This window comes from Podarcis cretensis (genome assembly GCF_951804945.1).
Source record: "Podarcis cretensis genome assembly, chromosome: 3".
Lineage (NCBI taxonomy): Eukaryota > Metazoa > Chordata > Lepidosauria > Squamata > Lacertidae > Podarcis > Podarcis cretensis.
In genome coordinates this window covers 65,953,488-65,972,827 of record NC_137172.1, presented here as the reverse complement: position 1 = coordinate 65,972,827, position 19,340 = coordinate 65,953,488, and the positions used below count along the sequence as shown (strand labels likewise).

At 40.3% G+C, this 19,340-nt stretch overlaps 2 protein-coding genes and 1 long non-coding RNA gene across 12 annotated transcripts in view; 1 reads left to right on the top strand and 2 right to left on the bottom strand.

The window, feature by feature from the left end:
- The window catches only part of AKAP7 (A-kinase anchoring protein 7), an 89,311-nt gene that overhangs the window by 35,691 nt on the left and 34,280 nt on the right, over positions 1-19,340 (top strand). For 3 of the 4 annotated variants that reach the window (XM_079970687.1, XM_079970686.1, XM_079970689.1), the window contains exons 6-7: positions 1,128-1,240; positions 16,398-16,545. In XM_079970687.1, the coding sequence (XP_079826813.1) occupies positions 1,128-1,240; positions 16,398-16,545 (261 nt within the window). Of the gene's footprint in view, positions 1-1,127; positions 1,241-16,397; positions 16,546-17,489; positions 17,816-19,340 lie in introns of those variants that run through there. The other variant, XM_079970688.1, reaches the window with a different exon arrangement.
- On the bottom strand, positions 2,340-9,129 carry MSH5 (mutS homolog 5). 6 transcript variants are annotated; one of them, XM_079970640.1, is made up of 4 exons: positions 8,836-9,129; positions 6,977-7,025; positions 6,519-6,540; positions 2,340-5,405 (listed from the first exon to the last, which is right to left on the bottom strand). In XM_079970640.1, exon 4 carries the CDS (start codon positions 5,375-5,377, stop codon positions 2,912-2,914), a length of 2,466 nt encoding a protein of 821 aa, XP_079826766.1. In that variant the 5' UTR covers positions 5,378-5,405; positions 6,519-6,540; positions 6,977-7,025; positions 8,836-9,129; the 3' UTR covers positions 2,340-2,911. The 6 variants fall into 6 exon arrangements, with proteins under 6 accessions (XP_079826766.1, XP_079826764.1, XP_079826765.1 ...); XM_079970638.1 differs by lacking the exon at positions 6,519-6,540 and adding an exon at positions 6,307-6,381; XM_079970639.1 differs by lacking the exons at positions 6,519-6,540; positions 8,836-9,129 and adding exons at positions 6,307-6,381; positions 8,315-8,416.
- On the bottom strand, positions 10,410-14,653 carry LOC307213037. Of its 2 annotated transcripts, none has more exons than XR_013837354.1 (4): positions 14,360-14,653; positions 12,495-12,543; positions 12,039-12,060; positions 10,410-10,934 (listed from the first exon to the last, which is right to left on the bottom strand). It is a non-coding gene; the product is annotated as an uncharacterized lncRNA (long non-coding RNA). The 2 variants fall into 2 exon arrangements; XR_013837355.1 differs by lacking the exon at positions 14,360-14,653 and adding an exon at positions 13,839-14,011 and having other exon boundaries at positions 10,411-10,934.

Genomic DNA, 19,340 nt, shown 5'->3' with positions numbered 1-19,340 from the left:
CATGCAGGAGGGAGAGAGAGAGAGAGCGCGAGAGCTGGCTGGCTTGGGTGGGTAGGTGAGGGAAAACTTTTGCCTTCCTTTCCTCCCTACCCCTCTCCTGCATTCTTAGCCAGCTGCTTCTCTGCACACCCCTCTCCTGCTCCTTGTCCCTTCTGTGTTTTTCCTTCCCTCCCCACTTAAAATGTGGTTAAAAAGCATGGATCCACATGGATCCTCAGGATCTTTGCATTGGGTCAGCCCAAATTCACCATCAGATCACATAGCATGTCCATGGCCACAGCCTGCCCCCCAAAAATCACGCACCCACTGTTGCCTGGGGCTGCAATGGTGCAAAAATGTGGTTAAAAAGCATGGATCCACATGGATCCTAAGGATCTTTGCATTGGGTCAGCCCAAATTCACCATCAGATCACATAGCATGTCCATGGCTACAGCCTGCCCCCCAAAAATCACGTACCCACTGTTGCCTGGGGCTGCAATGGTGCAAAAACGTGGTTACAAAGCATGGATCCACAGGGATTCTCAGGATTTTTGCATTGGGTCACCCCAAATTCACCATCAGATCACATGTCTGTAGCCACAGCATGAAGCACAAAAATGATACATCCACTGTTTCATTCAGAATGTTTTTTCCCTTGTTTTCCTCCTCTAAAAACGATGTGCGTGTTATGGTCAGGTGCGTGTTATAGAGCGAAAAATACGGTATGTTTCACTGGTACAACAGTGTGAGTCAACATTGCTATGCCTAGAACAGTGTTGACCTGGCAAACTTTAGTCTTAGGTGGTACAAATTTGGGCAGAAATGAATTGTGACAGATGTAAAACAACATATGTAAGCATCATCTTGAGGGCTTTTCACCTGCTACAAAGCTATGTTAGGAAGGTGGGTTTGTTGCACTAACGAGTATAGCAGATTGGCTCTTTCCATTTTTAAAAAATATGCAATTTTTAAAATGTGTATCTAGTTTCAAGTGCATAATTCTGTGGTTTGCTTGTAAGTTTAAATTAGATTCTATCTGAACATTTGTTCTCGTTTCTGTCTTGTTTTATCATTCATAATTTTATCAAACTTTATAGTCTGCACAATGTTTGGAATTTTAAAAGTTTCTTCATTTGTGCCTACCTAGATATTGTGAGGAAGCTATTTAAAGAAAAGGGCATCGTCACAGGAGATGATAAAGCTTTTAAGCCTCACTTGACCTTCATGAAGCTGTCAAAATCACCAAAACTACGAAAACAGGTGCAGTCACTTTGTACATCACAATATCTATACAAATGGTGGGGGGATGCTATGACCTTTAAGAAATTGTACTATAAAGAAGGTTCAAATTTCCAAACACAGTAACGCAGAAGTCAAGTAGTGATGCTTAAAAATAGAGTGGTACTTTGGTTTGAGAACAGTCCAGTTTAAGAACGATTTGGTTTACAAACTCCGCAAAACTGGAAATAGTGTCCCGGTTTGAGAACTTTACTTCGGTCTAAGAACGGAATCCAAACAGTGGAAGGGCACCAGTGGCAGGAGGCCTCATTAGGGAAAGCACACCTCGGTTTAAGAATGGTTTTGGTGTAAGAACGGACTTCCAGAATGGATTAAGTTCGTAAACTGAGCTACCACTGTATATATTATTTTGGATAGTATCCAAGGCATTTGTTCCATTAGTGCAAGAATTCTCCCTCTATGCCCTCTCCAAATCTGTTCCAGAGGGTTGGCTTGTGGCAAACTCCCTGAATATTGATGGGGGTGAGATAATGTGACAGTACTTTGGGTGATTTAAAAGTAAGACACTCGCTGTCAGTAACGCTGGAGAGAGATTCTCTGCATGTGGTAGCATTTACTAATATCCAGCAACAAGAACTCTTAATGTGAAATGAAAATCTGTGGCCACTTATTCACCAACCAGAGGATCAAAGTAAGGATGAGGCATGTTGGAAACCAAACTGGAATTTTTAAACACACTCAATGAGGGTTACAGCTTAATGGTTACTCTGATAAGGCACAGCCCTTAGTTTTGGTCAAAGCCACTTTAGAGAAGTTTTTTTAAAAAATATGTTTCTAATTAAACTGATTCCTCCTGGAATGGTTATTTCTTCTACTATGCTAGTAAAACTCTAATGCAAATGTCCACACTGAATTGCAACAATTAAATTATATCTCCTCAGTCTAGTGTATAAACATTTAAAGTATTATCATGATTTATATTAACCAATTTTCTCCTGAATGTGTTCTGAGACTATGGATAATAATCTGCCAAATTTCTCTCCTTTATAATAATTCAACATTGTTTGGTTGTGTAGCTTGTTTTAGGTTTTTTTTTAGAGTATAATAAACATACTTAAGGCATACTTAAGTTCATATTTATTCTTTTTTTCATATTATTCAACAATAATTTGTTTAAACAGTAAAGAGAAAGTTTATGTAAAACTGAACAATAACAATGAATAGAGCTTAGAACACAAATATAATATTTTAATAGTCTTATTTAATTTTACCTAATAAACAATTCAATTATTTAAAGTAATTTATTTTTCTTATATTTATTAGTATTATGCACCTGAAGATGTATGCTTCTCTTTCAAATAATCTTTCCAAATATCGCTTATTGTTACTATAGAATTTCTTCATTACCTAAGTAATGCAGTGAAGGCCAGAGAGTTGTCTAAAGATCCCTAGCAGTTTTCTCTCCTAGGACATGAGCACTTTCAAGCATCCTTTTCCTTCTGCCTTTCCCAAGGCATTTCTGGCACTACATTGTGGTAGTGTGTCAAGCAAGTGGTATACCTGGCTGCATTCATTTTGGTGGGTCACAAGTTGTGCAGGCTTCTTTGACATCTATAGATGAATTAACTTGAGCAAGGACTCCCATTTCATTTGTTTGTCATAACCAACTAAGCACAAGCAATTCAGTACATGTTATGCCTTTTTAATAGGGTGCAATATGGTTGCTGAAGAGGGCAGCACCTCTTCACTCATAAACTCCTTTAAATCCAGCTGAGGATTATCGAGATCCAGGGAGAGGAATTTATCTACCAGAGATTTGCAACTTTGCAACTGTTTCTCCTTTGAAGAATGGTCAGTGTGTTGGATGGGTTTCCCATTGCGGAGCAACTCTGACACTTCTACTCCTCGGGCAATCAATTTAGGTGGCATGCCAGCCAAATCTGCAATATTAGCTGCATGGCTGACAGTGGACATGCCTTCTTTGATCCGGTAGAAAAACACAAGTTCATCTCCATCTTGGTGGGTGTCCATAGTCAGATATTGCAGAAGAGGACTGTCAGGCAGGAGATTCAGCTGCATCAGGCTGTGGAAATTAGTGGCAACAAAAATGTGTGGGCATTGGGTTGCTTGTCTAATCCAGTACCTTAGCACAGCAGCCAGAAGAGAGAGGCCATCTATTGTGTTTGTGCCTTTGCCAAATTCATCAATGAGCACCAAAGACCTTTCAGTGGCGTTGTTTACTGCCTTGGCTACTTGGTTAAGATCAATCATGAAAGTGGACAGTCCTAGAGATACTGACTCTCTGCTATGGATCCTGGTGTAGATTCCATCCACTGCCCCTATCTCAGCTTCAGCAGCAGGAACGTAGCTGCCAATTAGGGCCATAAATGTAATAATGCCTACCTGCTTTAAATATACACTCTTTCCAGATGAATTGGGTCCGGTGAGGATCTTAATCCGGCCATGCGTTTCAGTGCTCTCCGCTGAGTTGGGGAAAAAGGTCTTTGCACATAACTCCATCAGTGGATGCCTTCCATCCTTAATACGGATCATGTGGGAGTGAGAGAAGCATGGACGGATATATCCATTCTCACGAGCCATCACTGCTAAAGAGAGCAGCACATCTAAGTGTGCTGTGTATTCAATCACATCACTAAGTACTGCAGACTTTTCCAAAATCTTAGTCTGTAGCTGGTCCATGATCAGTATTTCTTGATCCCTTATTTCACAATGAAGATCACCAAGCAAACTATCCAGTTCCTTTGTCCTGGCACTGCGGTAGTGAAGCTTTTCTTCTGACAAGAACATGAAATCTAGTCCCTCAATCTCAAAGTCACTCATTTCCACCATTGTGGGCAGCCGTGGAATAGAGAGTAAGAATCCTATTAAGGGAATATAAATAACGGTACAGGATGGAATCCTATTATCCAGGTCCTCCAGTTCTTTTCGGGCCACCTCTGTAAGGAAGGCTGAAAGCCCCATCAGCTTTCGTTTCTTTTCATCAATGGTGGGATCTACATTTGGTCTGACAGTGAAGTGGTTTGCTGAGATACTGCCTTCAAAATCTACCACTTTGCTGATTAGGCTGGCAATATAGTGTAGATCTTCAGTGAAGACTTGTGAAATAGTCTGGAAGAGCTCAATGGTATTGGGCAGGGAGCGACATGTATCTCTGAGGCACACGGCACTGTAAACGGTTTTGTACAGTGCTTGCCAGTCACTTACCTTAGTGTTAGAAACAGCCATGCGCCTAAGAATCAGGGGTACATTTTTAATATTTTTGAGGCATTCCTGTAGGGTCAGAACTATTTCTTGATTCCGAGCTAACAGGAAAAATTGGATAACATCAAGACGTTTGTTCAGTTCTGTCAAATTGCGCGTGGGTCTCATGAGCCACAGTCTCATCAACTTCTCTCCCCACTTGCATCTACAGTGGTTCAGAATGCCATATAAGCTGAGTCCTTCTTTTTTCCCACTGGCTTGTTTATACACAGAAGGATGCACTTCACTTTTAAATATCTGCAGCACAGAGTAAGCATCTTGATCCACGTGTACAATATCTGTCAGTACAAACTTTTTAAAGGCAAGGATAGGAACATTGACACTACTATCTTCCAGTTCAACTCCAACCCTCCTCCTGTCAAGAAACTTCAACAATCCTCCTAGCACTCTTACCACGAGTGGGCTCTCAAAAGGAATAATAGATGACAAATAGAGGATTTTCTCAGTTGCTGTCATGTCAGAGGGGACAAAAGGGAATTGCCTTGATAGGATCCTTTGCTTGCTTACTTCTAAACCAAAATCCATATTTGGATACAGGACAACCTCTGGCTTTCCTCCTTCCTGATGTTCTCCCATAGTATTACCTAAATTGGACAGGAATTTGGCTATGCTATAATCTTGCTTAGCACTACTTAATATGTATTTGGGAAGTACTTCATCAACCACTTTCTGGAGCAGCTTAAGGTCTTCATTGTCTGGTGTGTCAGCCATAAAGTAGATAGAGCAGTCTCCAGTGTCATAGTAGGCAATACCCAGCTCTCCTCCATACCACAATACACACATGCAGATCTCATGCTGTTCTTGTTCATCTTCTTGATCAATGGTAGGCAATGGTTGGGGCTGGCAGTTGGTGGCAAAAGAAGCAGTAGCACTCATTTTTAACAGAATTCTAGAAGATATGTGGCTGGGTAAACAAAACATTCTTTTTAGTGTTTCATTCTTTAACTCCCCCACTTTTCCTCACAAAGCTACCCCTCCCATTTGGCTATTTCTCCAAACCTATCATATCGCTGTTCTTATTTCTTACATGGCCTTGTTATATTTTTTCTTACTCTATGCATTCCCCTCTCACTATATATGTCTCCTAATCAGTTGCAGAAAAAAAGTGGGCAGATCACCCAAGACCTCACTTCTGGTAGGCAAGGAGTATCTAGTTTGCAGTGTTAAGGCAGGTGTCTAGTTCTGAGATGCACATTTACTGCAATACCACACTCATGACCTGGTTGAGGACAAGCAAAGAGTGTCACTTTCCTTAAACAAATTCACATTTTTTCTTCCACTGCAGAACCCTTCCCTAATAACAAGTTTTGTTAATAGCCAATTTCACAAAGTAGCACCTTAAAATTGCAGAAATAGGTACCTCAATCACACTATAATGTTTTTTCAACATTATTGTCTATGTGTAGTAAGGTAAAGAGGGATGCGGGTGGCGCTGTGGGTAAAAGCCTCAGCGCCTAGGACTTGCCGATTGAAAGGTCGGCGGTTTGAATCCCCGCGGCGGGGTGCGCTCCCGTCGCTCGGTCCCAGCGCCTGCCAACCTAGCAGTTTGAAAGCACCCCCCGGTGCAAGTAGATAAATAGGGACCGCTTACTAGCGGGAAGGTAAACGGCGTTCCGTGTGCTGCGCTGGCTCTCCAGATGCAGCTTGTCACTCTGGCCACGTGACCCGGAAGTGTCTGCGGACAGCGCTGGCTCCCGGCCTCTAGAGTGAGATGAGTGCACAACCCTAGAGTCTGTCAAGACTGGCCCGTACGGGCAGGGGTACCTTTACCTTTACCTTTTTAGTAAGGTAAAGTATCTGCTTACATATATATGTATGATAGAAAGATCAGGTGGTACTTCTGTGTTTTGAGCATTTCCTCATGTGTGCAATGTGGTATGCTTCAAAGTTGTAAATGAAAGAGAGAATGGTATGAATGAATGAATGAATGAAGAGAGGTATTGCATATGTGTTGATGGAAGTGAATGAGTGAGTCTGCAACAAGGAAAGAGGGAAATGGAACATCACCCTTTCCTACCTTTCTTTCTTTGCTGCATATGCTATAGAAACAAAACAAACAACAACAAAAATAACTGTTACAACAGTTGTCTACCAACAAAAATAGCTGTTACAACTACATTCGGGGGGAAAAGAAAGACTTTCAAAAATTCCACAAGATTATTAGACACAAAAGGCACCAGAAGGATTCTATGATTGATTGATTGATTGATTGATTAAGTAAGTTAGTATTTTGTGAAGACGATACAGGTAACTCATTTAACTTGTGCACATTCAGCTTTATATGCTTGGGGGCGGGGAATGGAAAAATAAAAAAAATAAAAAGGGGGTGGACACCAGGGGAAAAAAAAAACTTTTGCAATCCCAGTCACCACTGCACCTAGTGTGTTTTGACCATACATCATTTTGGCTTTAGGCACTATCCCAAGAATGTAAGCCTCATGTAAGTTTAGAGTCAGCATACCGTAATAGTCTTACCTGAATTCTTCTTAAGTTGCTAATTGTGAACGGTCACTATTTGAAGAGTCTAGAGAAAACAGATAGATTATACAGAATAGGTAGAATCAGATGCTTTTGGACCTTTATAGAAATATGAAAGGTAGCTAATAAACTGTTCAAGAAGTGGTTTTGAATGTATAGGAGAGTGAGCTGGACTTTGATATGAGACTAACCACTAGAAAGTATAATTAAGAGGAGGTTCCTCATTCTTTAGCATGGAAGTAATATTTTACAACATGGCTTTTGCAAGCAAAATAACATGAAAAATGTGAACAAGGTAGTTTGCCTTCTACACAGAACAAGTAGAGAGCTTGAAGAATATTAAATACGAAAACATAGTTAATCACATGCATGTGAGGCCTCTTGAGTTCAGTGTTTCAGCATACAGTGGTGCCTCGCAAGACGAAAAGAATCCGTTCCGCGAGTCTCTTCGTCTAGCGGTTTTTTCGTCTTGCGAAGCAAGCCCATTAGCGGCTTAGCGGATTAGCACTATTAGCGGCTTAGCGGCTTTTAGCGGCTTAGCGGATAAGCGGCTTAGCGGATAAGCGGCTTAGAAAAGGGGGGGGGGGAGTCGGAAAAACTCGCAAGACATTTTTGTCTTGCGAAGCAAGCCCATAGGGAAATTCGTCTTGCGAAGCACCTCCAAAACGGAAAACCCTTTCGTCTAGAGGGTTTTTCGTCTTGCGAGGCATTCGTCTTGCGGGGCACCACTGTATATGATATAGTGGTTAGATAAGAGATCAGTATCCAACTGTTGAGTGAATCAACATGATCCATTTGGGGTCTTATTCTCAAATTGGGTGTACTAGTTTCTATAAAACTCATTATGAATTTGTCTGTGTGTTTGGAAATAGTTGTCTGACTGCTTTACCAGATTATGGTTGTACATAATGTTTGAAAAGCCACAAAACCCATTAAAGGTTTGGCAGGCCTTATAACGATCATGGGAACCAGGCAGAAGGCCTTCTCGGTTGTGGCATCTGCCCTGTGGAATGCCCTCCCATCAGATGTCAAGGAAATAAACAACTACCTGACTTTTAGAAGACATCTGGAGGCAGCCCTGTTTAGGGAAGTTTTTAATGTTTGGTGCTTTATCGTGTTTTTAATATTCTGTTGGGAAACCCAGCCGGATGAGCGGGGTATAAACTATTATTATTATTAGGTTGAAAACATCAACCCTGGTTTGAAAACGAATTAAAAATGCTTTGTGAATTATGTTTCTGTTGCTCTCTTATTGTAACATTGGCTAGAGATTATAATTAGACAAGGCTACAGGATACTATGAAGCTGGTTCATATCCCTTTACTGCAGACAAACCTTATGTCCCCTCAAGCAGACAAAGATGCCTGAATAAGAGCTTAAAAAAAGAAGTGGAGGGAAACCAGAGCTCCCTCATAATATAACCACTTCTGGACTATACCATTTCAGCTGTGCGGGGAGGGGGGGCGGTTAGATACTTTAACGCTTTCCCTCATAAAATACTACTGCATATAAAACGAAATGTCCCTTGCCAGTTATGGAGTAATTCTGGTATGTTTTTCCTCAATATCCCATAGACTGTGTAACAGGATATTTGTCCTGTCAGGATATTGTATTATGGCAGTGCCCCTTTAGTTCAGGTTCCACCAAAAGCCTCAAAATTATCTTCTTAAAGGTAATTGTAGTTAAGTGGCATAAACATTGTTTAAATAGATAAAAATTCTATAGCTTCTAAAAATGATACCTGTTGAGCTTATAGTTTGAAACATGACATATGTGAGGTTTATGAATGTGTCACCTTGCAAACCCAATAAAAATTGTCTCAAAAATGCTGAAGATTAATACTTGGGAGTATATACCTCAAAGTGACAGTTTTTGCTCCAGTATTTATACAGGCATATTTCTTTACAGTTGTGTGGTAAACTACTCATGTATTCAAGCTTGTTAAGGAAGACATGTCTTCATGGCTTTGGTGAAGTTATGAATGTCAAAAGTTCAAATGTCAAAAGACTTTTCTGCCCCATTAAAACCCATGGTAGTAACTACTGGCAAAATAATACGTGGTGTGTTTGTAATTTAAATACTGATATTCGAAATCCCAACTCAGCCATGAAGCTCACTGGGTGACCATGGGCCAGTCACTCAAACTCAGCCTCGCCTACCTCACAGGGTTGCTGTAAAGATAAATGGGGAGCAGCAGAACTGTGTAGGCCACCTTGAGCTCCATGGAGAGAAAGTGGAATATAAATGTAATAAATGAAATAAAATAAACGTAATGATTATCACAGCTTTTGCGGAGGGAGTCTGCTAGTAATTTAATTTAATTTAGTTTAATTACAGTTTATGACAATGCGGTGCAGAAGTTGCTAGGTTTTGGGGGCCTGTGGGCACATTTGGAAAACTTAAGAAGAGAAGAAGAGTTTGGATTTGATATCCCGCTTTATCACTACCCGAAGGAGTCTCAAAGCGGCTAACATTCTCCTTTCCCTTCCTCCCCCACAACAAACACTCTGTGAGGTGAGTGGGGCTGAGAGACTTCAAAGAAGTGTGACTGGCCCAAGGTCACCCAGCAGCTGCATGTGGAGAAGCGGGGAAGCGAACCCGGTTCACCAGATTACGAGTCTACCACTCTTAACCACTACACCACACTGGCTCTAAGAAACTGTTGTAGGCATCACCTCACAACTGCACACCCTCAACTGCATGCACACATCTCACAACCACACATGAACACACATTTTGAGGAAGCATAATTTGTGACGTTACACAACATCAATATGGATCACAGAGCCTGTCTGATAAGGCATTAGCATTATTTTTCAGTTTTCTGGCTTTGAAGAGCTTGAGCCAGTATGACATAGCTTTAAATCAGCAAGGTTTTTTAAATCATTGTATTCTATTGATCCTGCAGATATTTAACTAACTTCTGCAAATTAGACGCAGGTGGCGCTGTGGGTTAAAGCCTCAGTGCCTAGGACTTGCCGATTGAAAGGTCGGCGGTTCGAATCCCTGCGGCGGGGTGCGCCCCCGCTGCTCGGTCCCAGCGCCTGCCAACCTAGCAGTTCGAAAGCACCTCCGGGTGCAAGTAGATAAATAGGGACCGCTTACCAGCGGGAAGGTAAACAATGTGTGGGCATTGGGTTGCTTGTCTAATCCAGTACCTTAGCACAGCAGCCAGAAGAGAGAGGCCATCTACTGTGTTTGTGCCTTTGCCAAATTCATCAATGAGCACCAAAGACCTCTCAGTGGCGTTGTTTACTGCCTTGGCTACTTGGTTAAGATCAATCATGAAAGTGGACAGTCCTAGAGATACTGACTCTCTGCTATGGATCCTGGTGTAGATTCCATCCACTGCCCCTATCTCAGCTTCAGCAGCAGGAACGTAGCTGCCAATTAGGGCCATAAATGTAATAACAATTACAATAACAATCCTCCTAGCACTCTTACCACGAGTGGGCTCTCAAAAGGAATAATAGATGACAAATAGAGGATTTTCTCAGTTGCTGTCATGTCAGAGGGGACAAAAGGGAATTGCCTTGATAGGATCCTTTGCTTGCTTACTTCTAAACCAAAATCCATATTTGGATACAGGACAACCTCTGGCTTTCCTCCTTCCTGATGTTCTCCCATAGTATTACCTAAATTGGACAGGAATTTGGCTATGCTATAATCTTGCTTAGCACTACTTAATATGTATTTGGGAAGTACTTCATCAACCACTTTCTGGAGCAGCTTAAGGTCTTCATTGTCTGGTGTGTCAGCCATAAAGTAGATAGAGCAGTCTCCAGTGTCATAGTAGGCAATACCCAGCTCTCCTCCATACCACAATACACACATGCAGATCTCATGCTGTTCTTGTTCATCTTCTTGATCAATGGTAGGCAATGGTTGGGGCTGGCAGTTGGTGGCAAAAGAAGCAGTAGCACTCATTTTTAACAGAATTCTAGAAGATATGTGGCTGGGTAAACAAAACATTCTTTTTAGTGTTTCATTCTTTAACTCCCCCACTTTTCCTCACAAAGCTACCCCTCGCATTTGGCTATTTCTCCAAACCTATCATATCACTGTTCTTATTTCTTACATGGCCTTGTTATATTTTTTCTTACTCTATGCATTCCCCTCTCACTATATATGTCTCCTAATCAGTTGCAGAAAAAAAGTGGGCAGATCACCCAAGACCTCACTTCTGGTAGGCAAGGAGTATCTAGTTTGCAGTGTTAAAGCAGGTGTCTAGTTCTGAGATGCACATTTACTGCAATACCACACTCATGACCTGGTTGAGGACAAGCAAAGAGTGTCACTTTCCTTAAACAAATTCACATTTTTTCTTCCACTGCAGAACCCTTCCCTAATAACAAGTTTTGTTAATAGCCAATTTCACAAAGTAGCACCTTAAAATTGCAGAAATAGGTACCTCAATCACACTATAATGTTTTTTCAACATTATTGTCTATGTGTAGTAAGGTAAAGAGGGATGCGGGTGGCGCTGTGGGTAAAAGCCTCAGCGCCTAGGACTTGCCGATCGAAAGGTTGGCGGTTTGAATCCCCGCGGCGGGGTGCGCTCCCAGCGCCTGCCAACCTAGCAGTTTGAAAGCACCCCTGGGTGCAAGTAGATAAATAGGGACCGCTTACTAGCGGGAAGGTAAACGGCGTTCCGTGTGCTGCTCTGGCTCTCCAGATGCAGCTTGTCACTCTGGCCACGTGACCCGGAAGTGTCTGCGGACAGCGCTGGCTCCCGGCCTCTAGAGTGAGATGAGTGCACAACCCTAGAGTCTGTCAAGACTGGCCCGTACGGGCAGGGGTACCTTTACCTTTACCTTTTTAGTAAGGTAAACTATCTGCTTACATATATATGTATGATAGAAAGATCAGGTGGTACTTCTGTGTTTTGAGCATTTCCTCATGTGTGCAATGTGGTATGCTTCAAAGTTGTAAATGAAAGAGAGAATGGTATGAATGAATGAATGAATGAATGAAGAGAGGTATTGCATATGTGTTGATGGAAGTGAATGAGTGAGTCTGCAACAAGGAAAGAGGGAAATGTAACATCACCCTTTCCTACCTTTCTTTCTTTGCTGCATATGCTATAGAAACAAAACAAACAACAACAAAAATAACTGTTACAACAGTTGTCTACCAACAAAAATAACTGTTACAACTACATTCGGGGGGGGAAAAGAAAGACTTTCAAAAATTCCACAAGATTATTAGACACAAAAGGCACCAGAAGGATTCTATGATTGATTGATTGATTGATTAAGTAAGTTAGTATTTTGTGAAGACGATACAGGTAACTCATTTAACTTGTGCACATTCAGCTTTATATGCTTGGGGGCGGGGAATGGAAAAATAAAAAAAATAAAAAGGGGGTGGACACCAGGGGGAAAAAAAAACTTTTGCAATCCCAGTCACCACTGCACCTAGTGTGTTTTGACCATACATCATTTTGGCTTTAGGCACTATCCCAAGAATGTAAGCCTCATGTAAGTTTAGAGTCAGCATACCGTAATAGTCTTACCTGAATTCTTCTTAAGTTGCTAATTGTGAACGGTCACTATTTGAAGAGTCTAGAGAAAACAGATAGATTATACAGAATAGGTAGAATCAGATGCTTTTGGACCTTTATAGAAATATGAAAGGTAGCTAATAAACTGTTCAAGAAGTGGTTTTGAATGTATAGGAGAGTGAGCTGGACTTTGATATGAGACTAACCACTAGAAAGTATAATTAAGAGGAGGTTCCTCATTCTTTAGCATGGAAGTAATATTTTACAACATGGCTTTTGCAAGCAAAATAACATGAAAAATGTGAACAAGGTAGTTTGCCTTCTACACAGAACAAGTAGAGAGCTTGAAGAATATTAAATACGAAAACATAGTTAATCACATGCATGTGAGGCCTCTTGAGTTCAGTGTTTCAGCATACAGTGGTGCCTCGCAAGACGAAAAGAATCCGTTCCGCGAGTCTCTTCGTCTAGCGGTTTTTTCGTCTTGCGAAGCAAGCCCATTAGCGGCTTAGCGGATTAGCACTATTAGCGGCTTAACGGCTTTTAGCGGATAAGCGGCTTAGCGGATAAGCGGCTTAGCGGCTTAGAAAAGGGGGGGGGGGAGTCGGAAAAACTCGCAAGACATTTTCGTCTTGCGAAGCAAGCCCATAGGGAAATTCGTCTTGCGAAGCACCTCCAAAATGGAAAACCCTTTCGTCTAGAGGGTTTTTCGTCTTGCGAGGCATTCGTCTTGCGGGGCACCACTGTATATGATATAGTGGTTAGATAAGAGATCAGTATCCAACTGTTGAGTGAATCAACATGATCCATTTGGGGTCTTATTCTCAAATTGGGTGTACTAGTTTCTATAAAACTCATTATGAATTTGTCTGTGTGTTTGGAAATAGTTGTCTGACTGCTTTACCAGATTATGGTTGTACATAATGTTTGAAAAGCCACAAAACCCATCAAAGGTTTGGCAGGCCTTATAACGATCATGGGAACCAGGCAGAAGGCCTTCTCGGTTGTGGCATCTGCCCTGTGGAATGCCCTCCCATCAGATGTCAAGGAAAGAAACAACTACCTGACTTTTAGAAGACATCTGGAGGCAGCCCTGTTTAGGGAAGTTTTTAATGTTTGGTGCTTTATCGTGTTTTTAATATTCTGTTGGGAAACCCAGCCAGATGAGCGGGGTATAAACTATTATTATTATTATTATTAGGTTGAAAACATCAACCCTGGTTTGAAAACGAATTAAAAATGCTTTGTGAATTATGTTTCTGTTGCTCTCTTATTGTAACATTGGCTAGAGATTATAATTAGACAAGGCTACAGGATACTATGAAGCTGGTTCATATCCCTTTACTGCAGACAAACCTTATGTCCCCTCAAGCAGACAAAGATGCCTGAATAAGAGCTTAAAAAAAGAAGTGGAGGGAAACCAGAGCTCCCTCATAATATAACCACTTCTGGACTATACCATTTCAGCTGTGGGGGGAGGGGGGACGGTTAGATACTTTAACGCTTTCCCTCATAAAATACTACTGCATATAAAACGAAATGTCCCTTGCCAGTTATGGAGTAATTCTGGTATGTTTTTCCTCAATATCCCATAGACTGTGTAACAGGATATTTGTCCTGTCAGGATATTGTATTACAGCAGTGCCCCTTTAGTTCAGGTTCCACCAAAAGCCTCAAAATTATCTTCTTAAAGGTAATTGTAGTTAAGTGGCATAAACATTGTTTAAATAGATAAAAATTCTATAGCTTCTAAAAATGATACCTGTTGAGCTTATAGTTTGAAACATGACATATGTGAGGTTTATGAATGTGTCACCTTGCAAACCCAATAAAAATTGTCTCAAAAATGCTGAAGATTAATACTTGGGAGTATATACCTCAAAGTGACAGTTTTTGCTCCAGTATTTATACAGGCATATTTCTTTACAGTTGTGTGGTAAACTACTCATGTATTCAAGCTTGTTAAGGAAGACATGTCTTCATGGCTTTGGTGAAGTTATGAATGTCAAAAGTTCAAATGTCAAAAGACTTTTCTGCCCCATTAAAACCCATGGTAGTAACTACTGGCAAAATAATACGTGGTGTGTTTGTAATTTAAATACTGATATTCGAAATCCCAACTCAGCCATGAAGCTCACTGGGTGACCATGGGCCAGTCACTCAAACTCAGCCTCGCCTACCTCACAGGGTTGCTGTAAAGATAAATGGGGAGCAGCAGAACTGTGTAGGCCACCTTGAGCTCCATGGAGAGAAAGTGGAATATAAATGTAATAAATGAAATAAAATAAACGTAATGATTATCACAGCTTTTGCGGAGGGAGTCTGCTAGTAATTTAATTTAATTTAGTTTAATTACAGTTTATGACAATGCGGTGCAGAAGTTGCTAGGTTTTGTGGGCCTGTGGGCACATTTGCAAAACTTAAGAAGAGAAGAAGAGTTTGGATTTGATATCCCGCTTTATCACTACCCGAAGGAGTCTCAAAGCGGCTAACATTCTCCCTTCCCTTCCTCCCCCACAACAAACACTCTGTGAGGTGAGTGGGGCTGAGAGACTTCAGAGAAGTGTGACTGGCCCAAGGTCACCCAGCAGCTGCATGTGGAGAAGCAGGGAAGTGAACCCGGTTCACCAGATTACGAGTCCACCGCTCTTAACCACTACACCACACTGGCTCTAAGAAACTGTTGTAGGCATCACCTCACAACTGCACACCCTCAACTGCATGCACACATCTCACAACCACACATGAACTCCACATGAACTCATGTGGAGTTAACATCATTTACCACTAGATGTCAGTGACATTTCAAGAATTAGGAAAAGCAAAGTAATATTTTGAACAGTGAGCAAATATTCTGTCCAAATATATTCTGACACACTTGCTTTGTTTTTACCTCAGAAAGCGTCTTCAAAAGTACTTGAATAAAAAGAAATGCAGAATTATTATTACTATTACAACTACTACTACTATTTCTGTATTTCTTTTCCTTCCAGTCTGGAGCCCAGGGCAGTGTACAGCATTAATAAAAACAGTCAATTAAAAAATTATTACGTTAAAGGCAATTCAAAAAACTCATTGCACTCAACAGAACCCAAATTAAAACTGCAGCAACATATTTCAACTGCTGGAATATTTATCTCCCCAAAACACAGATGAACAATTATATATTTAGCTGATACCTAAAGACTACCAATGAGGGGGACAGCTGTACTTTTCCAAGAAGGCAATTCTATAATACACTGAATAATTCTAACAGATATGATAAAGGAACCATGCAATACGTAGAATTAAATTTGAAACAGCTGACCATAGCATCTTTCTATTACTTGTCTTTAAAATTGCTTATTTTAAATGACCAAGCCAAATTTATATGCCTATGGTATGCCAGTATTTTAATGGAATAATACTCATTAAATGATCAGGAGCCAGCTGTTTACCTCGACAGGTGCCCAATAATGCTAATCTCTGATTTAATTAATGTTGTGCTGATACCATTTACTGGTTATACCAGACAAAATGTATTGTACCAATCAACTGAGTATAGGATTTCTCTGTATTGATGTGCATCCTGACCCGACAGAAGTGATCTATAGCTGGTAACAGGTTTTCATTCACAGATCTCTACTACTGACAGACAAAAAGACGCTAGGAGAGTGGGCAACTGCTTTAGTTATGGCATTTAAATATAGTACTTAAGTTTCTGCAGCTGCAATGGACTCATCAGCTGGATTATTAGCCAGCAAGACTATCAAGTTTTATTTCAAAATTTCAGCATGTTGAAACTTTGGTCAGTAGAACCAATAGGAAAATATTATGAAAATCTAGTTAGTCTATAAAGTGCTGTGCATATTGATGGTGCTGTATTACTCTTCTGCCTCCTTGTTAGATCATGTATTTTTTCTTTACTGTTTTAAGGGAGTGAAAAGAATTGACCCAACCTTATTTGAGAATTTCAAAAACCATCATTTTGGAGATGAATCCATGAAGCGTCTAGATCTTTGCTCAATGTTGAAAAAGAAGCAGCCTAATGGCTACTATCACTGTGAGTCCTCTATCATAGTAGGTAAGTGCAATATATTTCTTATGCTTTTCTGAGTTAGCTGTAAGTGAAATGGCTTTTTGTTATGTTCACTCATCCTCCTACTTCTTTCATGACCAAAGGAGTGTAGCATATGCGTGGACCTTTTGCTTAGTTCTTCAAGATTTCTTAACACAAACGCAGTGCCAAGAATGCAGCTTAAATAATGTTTCTGGTCAAGGCTTTGAAACTTGTTCACATAATATTGCCTCTTCCTCAATTTATCTTCTTAGAAAAGTCAGATTAAACGGGAAACAATAGGCACTGTTTGAATTTATAATTGCCAGGGCTGTAAACTTCAAGCAACTTGATTGAAGGATTTTTAAAAAAATTAAAGCTTTACATTAACATTAAAATTGCTTTCCCCCTCCTGGATTAATAGGAGAGGCTGTGACTGAGGGAAAGTTGCATGCAGGAGGTTCCTATATCCCACCCCATTGTGTGTACATGGAAAAACAGCACACTTAAAAATGACTTACGAATGGGAAGCCAGCTTATATTTTTCCTTTCCATGTGAAACTACTCTAGCTTTCTAACAATGAGAACCAGAGCCAGCTGAAGCAAACAGTGTTCAGCGTCAATAATTCATTTAAGTCTGGATCTTCCACAATACTAATAAGTTTCATTTTTAAAAGCCATTTGGATTTTAGCAGAGATGGTCTTTCTTTAGGGTGGCCTAGTGTCCTCTTCCATACCAGACAGCCAGCTGCTTGGGATTGTGCCCCTTTCCCCTGTTCATCCAGTAAAATTCATGAAACTGGCACTTAGGGAAGGGGTTTTGGAGGTGGACAGGGGGTCGTGATCTGACCTTCCTTTCTTTTTAAATGCCAGATCTGGTTCCAAGTGCCTCCTACCGCTTACAAAGCAGCACTTTTTTTTTTTTTTTAAGGTATTGAAATCTATTTATTTTTAACGTACTGTATTGACAGCAGGTCAAGCTTGTTGTGTGTGAAAGACAAGAGGACATTTCCTTAAGGACAACTGCCAAAGGAAATGCAAAAAGAAAAAGAAAAAGCTGCCAGTGGATAATACTGCATCTAACTGTGCCACATTAAGAGGGAACAGAAGCAGCTCTGCACCCAGAGCAAAAGCAACAGCTTTGACAGAAGTAGTAGTAGTAGGAATACTAAACAGCTACTAGGGAGCAACAGTGAAGGACAGAGAGGACCACCAGAATGGGAGACAGAGGAGGAACTGATTTGGGGTGATATTGGAGTGAGATGCAAATTAAATAAATTTATTTTCAACAGTTGAATGCCATTTGTTTATTATTAATTTCTCACACAGGTGAAACTATTCTCTTCCTGCAATATCCTAAAAAGGCTTTAATGAATATATTTCTTTATTTGTAGAAAGCCAGGTGACTAAAGCATAATTAATCAACTTACAACCCTTATAATTACTGCAGCATACAGAGGACTAAAGCAGAGTAAAGTTTTCATTTGCTATAGAAATGTATAAAAGCAGTGGCTTTTATTATTAAATAACTACATACCACATTTCTATAATACTCAGTAACCAAAGACTTGTATTGTGATGGCAAAAATACCTTTTGGTTAGCCTACAGGACCTTTCTCCATCAGCTTATTTCAATGGCACGCTTTCCTCAACAGTGAAAAGAACTATACTTTTTACCCTGGGTGCCCCTGACACACCCCAGATGATTTGGTCCTTATGACATTTTTACTGATAATGCTGGTTTGTAACTTTGTAACTTTGCATTGTGAAGTGCTTCACTGTTACTCCAAACGAAAAGTAGTGTAGATATTTTTTAATTAAAATAAATACATACAGGTGTGCTAGAAGTAGCATGTTGACTCCAGTTAGAAGCCTCCACTAATGGAAGGCAAGGAGAAATGATTCCTGTTGATTTCTTCTTCTACCTGCAGCCTTCTGTAACCCCATAAACCTAGATTATCCACAGCAGTTGGAAGGTGGCGTAAGAAACTACAGGGGACATGATGAAGTGGCAAAGCTCTCTTATCTTCTTATTTTCTGTTAGCAGAGCCTCAGTGAGATCTTCTGTACATGGAAACATTTGTTCTGTTTGCAGAAGGGCATTATTGGATGCAATCCAATACATTACATTTTTAGCCTGAGTAAAATCAATATCCTTTATTGAATTTTATGTTGATAGTCTATAACATTTTCTTAAGGTATTATGGCATAAAGAGGCATTTTATTAGCAAGGGAAAGGTGCTCTTGGAAGTGAGTTTATATATACTAGAAACATACCGTAATATTTTTTTGCTAATGAAACAGTTCAAAGCAAGTTCAGTATGTTGTTCAGGTTCACTTCTCACCACTGTGTCATTTGATTTTGGCTTTTATTCTGCTTTGGAGCATGCAGCAGAGATTATTACTAATGTTTATTCTTGCAATTTATATTTTGGGCTCTGAGTAAAAATAACTGTCAAATATAACATGGCTAAACAATTGCAATCAGTTTTTCCACGTGGCCTTCTATTTTTTATTTTTTTTATCGTGCTTAATGCCAGTTTTGAAATGCATTCGCATCCTCAGTTTTCATGTTTGTTTGAACAAGCAAAAGGTAATGGGGCTTCTATGGGCCTTTAATTAGTTTATTCCTGTTCATTCCCAGCCTCAGCAGTACTGCATCAATCCTTATTTAGTAAGTTCCTGTTTCCTGCAGCATGTATGTGTGTCTATTCCTGTGTCATCTATGCTGCATTTGCTCATTGTGCATTTACTGTCAGAACAATTGCTCATGTTTTATTCTGTTCTTATTCTATTCAAGTTCCCCCACTATAGGAAAGAAA

What these genes read in the sequence shown, in the direction of transcription:
- MSH5 (XM_079970638.1), bottom strand. Translation starts at nt 6,356, where the DNA reads ATGCTCAAAACACAGAAGTACCACCTGATCTTTCTATCATACATATAT. An exon ending in TTTCTATCATACATATATAT is followed by an intron (nt 5,406 to 6,306) that starts GTAAGCAGATAC and finishes TTGTTTACCCAG; the next exon opens with CCACATATCTTCTAGAATTC.